The sequence below is a fragment of the Capsicum annuum genome, unplaced genomic scaffold, assembly GCF_002878395.1.
Source record: "Capsicum annuum cultivar UCD-10X-F1 unplaced genomic scaffold, UCD10Xv1.1 ctg4061, whole genome shotgun sequence".
Taxonomy (NCBI): domain Eukaryota; kingdom Viridiplantae; phylum Streptophyta; class Magnoliopsida; order Solanales; family Solanaceae; genus Capsicum; species Capsicum annuum.
In genome coordinates, this window is record NW_025847926.1 from 48298 (window position 1) to 52434 (window position 4137).

Genomic DNA, 4137 nt, shown 5'->3' on the forward strand with positions numbered 1-4137 from the left:
CTATGTCACTCCACCAGCTAGTGTAGGAATAGTTTTTTGGGAAGATTTGAAGGGAAAATCTTTCTCCCGCTTTGTACCTTGTAACGGGAACTCAACCTCAACTTCTTTTGTTTTCGTGTCTGACTAGGCATGTTGCTTTGTAATGAACGCTCCTTCTTTCTTAATGCATATACTTCTTACTAAAAAAAAAAGTTATCTACCTCTTTTTCATCAACTACTTTTTCGACTTTAATGTAGAGGTTATTCAAACTGCGGAACTAAGGCATTGATTGCATCGATTGATCAATTTATGTGTACTCTTTCTGTCCGATAAAGTATATTAATTGATTACCTTATTATAATGATGGTCCAAAATTAGTTGCCTATTTAGTAAATTAAAATAAAAGTAATTATAATTTTTTTCTATTTTACCTTTATAATTAATTCTCTTTGAAAGGTTAAACAAGTAATTTGCAAGGTTCCAACAAAGGATAAATTAGTAGTATTATGAACTAAGAATTATGACCAGATGAATAGGATCTCTCAACACTTAATTAATAAGAGGTTTTGAGTTTGATCCAAGTTTGAAAGATAAAAGATCGGGCTAGGCAACATTTCCGTGCTGGAAAAACGGCAACACAAATCTAACTTAATCAAAACCCCAATATGAATAGTGAAAGAGAAAAACGGAACAAAAATATTTACTTTGAACTCTTACACGCAGAAAAAAAGATTGAAGCAACATGAGAGCCTTTTAATAGCATAATCAGTTTCCATGGAGCTAATTTTCTTTACAAAAAGAAAAGAAAAGAAAAGCTCATTACATTACAAAAATAAACGAAGAAAGAAAGGAAAATTCTACCCAAAAAAAAATAAATAGACAGTCTAATATACTAAAGTTTTCGTGTTGCACAGGGTTTGGGAAGGCTGGACAATAAAGGTTAATTGTACACCGTCTTACCCAAGAAGTTATTTTCACGAATTAAGCATGTGACTTCCAAAAAAAAGTAAAACAATATGTACACATAATTTTACTAGCTAGCTACTCCTTCATTAGCAACATGAAATATACTTTCCAAATTATCAAAACGAAGGAACGACGCCATATGAAGTGTCGGCAGCCCCGACGAGCGAGTCTACGACATCGCTCTCCGTACGTTTAGCGAATCTCCCTTTGATTCTGGGTCGAGTCTCAGCATAAGCCTTTCTAGATGCATATCGTATAGTCTTCTCAAACCTTCGATTTTTTCTCTTTTCTCTGTACCTCAATACTCTTGCTTCCCTGTCTGAGCTCGAAATCGGGTTAGGTAGACCATCGATGACAGAGTTCCTTACGAATGTGGTTGATACATCTGTCATGGTATTATGGTCAGGCACAACTCCAACTTCCATAGATGATGAAGAGACCTGTTAAAATAACAATGTTTCATTAGGACATTTATGTGGAAAATACATATTATTTAACTTTTATACACGGATAGTAATTTTAAACAGATAAGATCTAAGTTATGCGCGTTGGCAACGCTAAGAAATTGTAAGGAATTCACAAACTTTCATTGCGAAGTCTAGATACCCATCTAGCATTCGAATATTTTCTTGGAGTCTAAGCTTAAATATATAATGCAAGGATATCAATATTTATAATTTTATTTTAGAAGAAAACCTAGACTAAAAACTAGATTCAAACAAATGTGTGTATATAGATGATGATGAATTCTCTAGAATTTGTCTGTCTTGTTGATCATTCTCTTAGTTAAAGTTGTCCCTCCACAACTGATTTCGCATACCAGTAATGTTTAGCATAGACAGGTCAATGAAATTGTATTTATGTGATGTAATTGTAAAAAAAATATAAAAAATACAATTTTTATGACCGTAGACCTTTTTTTTTTCACTTTGAGGAACTCACCTTTTTTTGCTTTTGTGATCACTCAAGCCCACAATTTCGAAAGAGGGGAGTGCTTCTCATGGGAATTAAGTGTCCATTTGATCAATAAAATAGTGCACTTTTAAAAAAAAGTAACTTTTATTTTCACAGTGAAATGATTTTTGAAAAGCAAAGAAATGAAGTTATTGTCGAATTTTTGTAAGTAATTTAAAGTGAAATTAACTTTTTAGTCGAACGTGATTTTTTTAATCCAATAAACTCCACAAAAAGTTGTTGTAAACTCCACAAAAAGCAAAATATATTAAAGGCCAAACGATCACATAATTAAAGTCAGAAAAACAATCTACCTAGTAGTTAGAGCATAAACTATAGAGAGTTAAAAGTGGAAAAAAAATGAAGAGAAAAAGTGGACATACACTTTGGCTGATGGATTGAGTACTGAAGTTGTACATAAAAGGTTTACATCCAGCAGAAAAATCCATTTCATAGCTTGGATATCCATCAACAACTGGACCATGTAATTGGATCTCAGTATTCTTGTTCTCTACATGAGGCACAACACAATCTTGATGAAGTTGAATATCAGTATTAGCCTTATTAGATGGTTTCTGATCTGATACCATATCCACCTTCACATACGAATCCACGTCGCCAAACAAATACTCCGCAGCAGCAGATGACTTGTATTCATCAGCTTCTTGATTATTATTTGGTGCTTGTAGCAACCACGACTCTGCCTCCGCCTCTTCCTCCTCAAACTGCAGACGAGGAGGATCATTCTCATCATCTGCAGTTTGAGATCTGGCAGAGGAAGAGTCATAGAAAGGCACCACGGGCACACGCTCGTGACGCCTAGCTAGTGGATTGGCAGAGTGTATGTCCTGGTCACATGTGATACACAGCGCGGCAGCGTCAGCTTTGCAAGTGACGCTAGCCGGGGCGTGCTCGCACACCTCACATACTAGGACACGCGCATGGCGTGACGCTAGCTTGTTAGCTGCGTGGATCTTCGAGTCACAAGTTAGACACAGGAAAGCCATGTCTGCCTTGCAGAACACCGTAGACGGTGCCGCTTTGCAGGCATCGCAGCCTTTCGCCGTCGTACTCCAGCTTTCCACCACCATTATTGTGTTGATTTTTGCTTAGTTCTCTTACTAAAATTTGGCTTGCAATAATGGAGATTGATTCTAGCTTTGTGTGGACTGTTTTGTTTGTTTGCTTTACTATTATTGAGACACAGTTTTATCTTAATAGCTAGCAAGGAAATCTTAGATGTGACGAATGAGAGGATAACATGTGTACTAGGTCTTAGCCAAATAAGCTGGAATTAATTAATAATATAGGAAACTACGCAGTTGTCGTTTATGAGGTGGGGCTCCACGACGACAAGAGCCGTGTGCGGTTTGACATAAAGGCGTTGGTGGGAATTTATTGCACATGAATAGAATTAATTTTATTTTTCTGTTTTACTTTTTTCAACAAAAATAAAAATTTGATAGTATTTGATTTAAGGAAATAAAATACAAACATATTTAAGAATTAATATAAGAAATTTAATAATAATTTCTATTTTTCTAGATATATTAATTCAACAATCATATCCTCACTATATTTCTATTAAGTGGAATTTACGAAAAGTGTACGTAGTTGATATTATTATCTTAGAGGTGAGATAGATATTGTTTCTAATAGATCATTGATTCAAGACAAAAATAGTCTAAAATAATATAGGAAAAAAAAAAACTTCCTCCGTTCTATTTTATGTGTCGCCATTTGACTGGGCACGAAATTTAAGAAAAAAGAGAAGACTTAGTAAAGTTTACCAAATTATACTTTATCAAAAAATGTGCTAATATTTTTTTTAATTAAGTGGGACCAATAAAGGTAAGAGGGTAATTGTGTCTTTAAAAAATTGCCTAATAAGGAAAGGCGACACTTATTTTGAGACGGACTAAAAAGAAAATGATGACACATAATTTGGGACGGAGAGAGTAGTAGATATTAACACAATAAATAATAAACTACCATAAAGTAATACTACAAATATCTATCTGAAACAACTATACCTGTTAAACGGGTCAGGCTTACCTGGGCCCGACCCAGCCCGGGCCACATAGAAAAATTGGCCCGATTTGATCCGGCCCTGTCAGCTCACAGGTTGTAGGGTACCGGGTCCCGGGCCGATTTATTTTTGGTTTTGGCCTCGGTTAACTCGGGCCGAACCAAGCCCGGTCTAGGCCCGTTGGTTATATGTTTTGAAAATAAATAAA

The 4137-nt window shown here is 35.4% G+C and overlaps 1 protein-coding gene across 1 annotated transcript; it reads right to left on the bottom strand.

Annotated features, from left to right (window-relative positions):
• Positions 1 to 712: 712 nt before the first annotated feature.
• Positions 713 to 3272, bottom strand: LOC107848867 (zinc finger protein CONSTANS-LIKE 4). Its single transcript, XM_016693601.2, has 2 exons — positions 2284 to 3272; positions 713 to 1386 (listed from the first exon to the last, which is right to left on the bottom strand). The coding sequence occupies exons 1-2, from the start codon at positions 2989 to 2991 to the stop codon at positions 1063 to 1065; spliced, it is 1032 nt and encodes a 343-aa protein (XP_016549087.1). The 5' UTR covers positions 2992 to 3272; the 3' UTR covers positions 713 to 1062.
• Between the last annotated feature and the right edge of the window lie 865 nt (positions 3273 to 4137).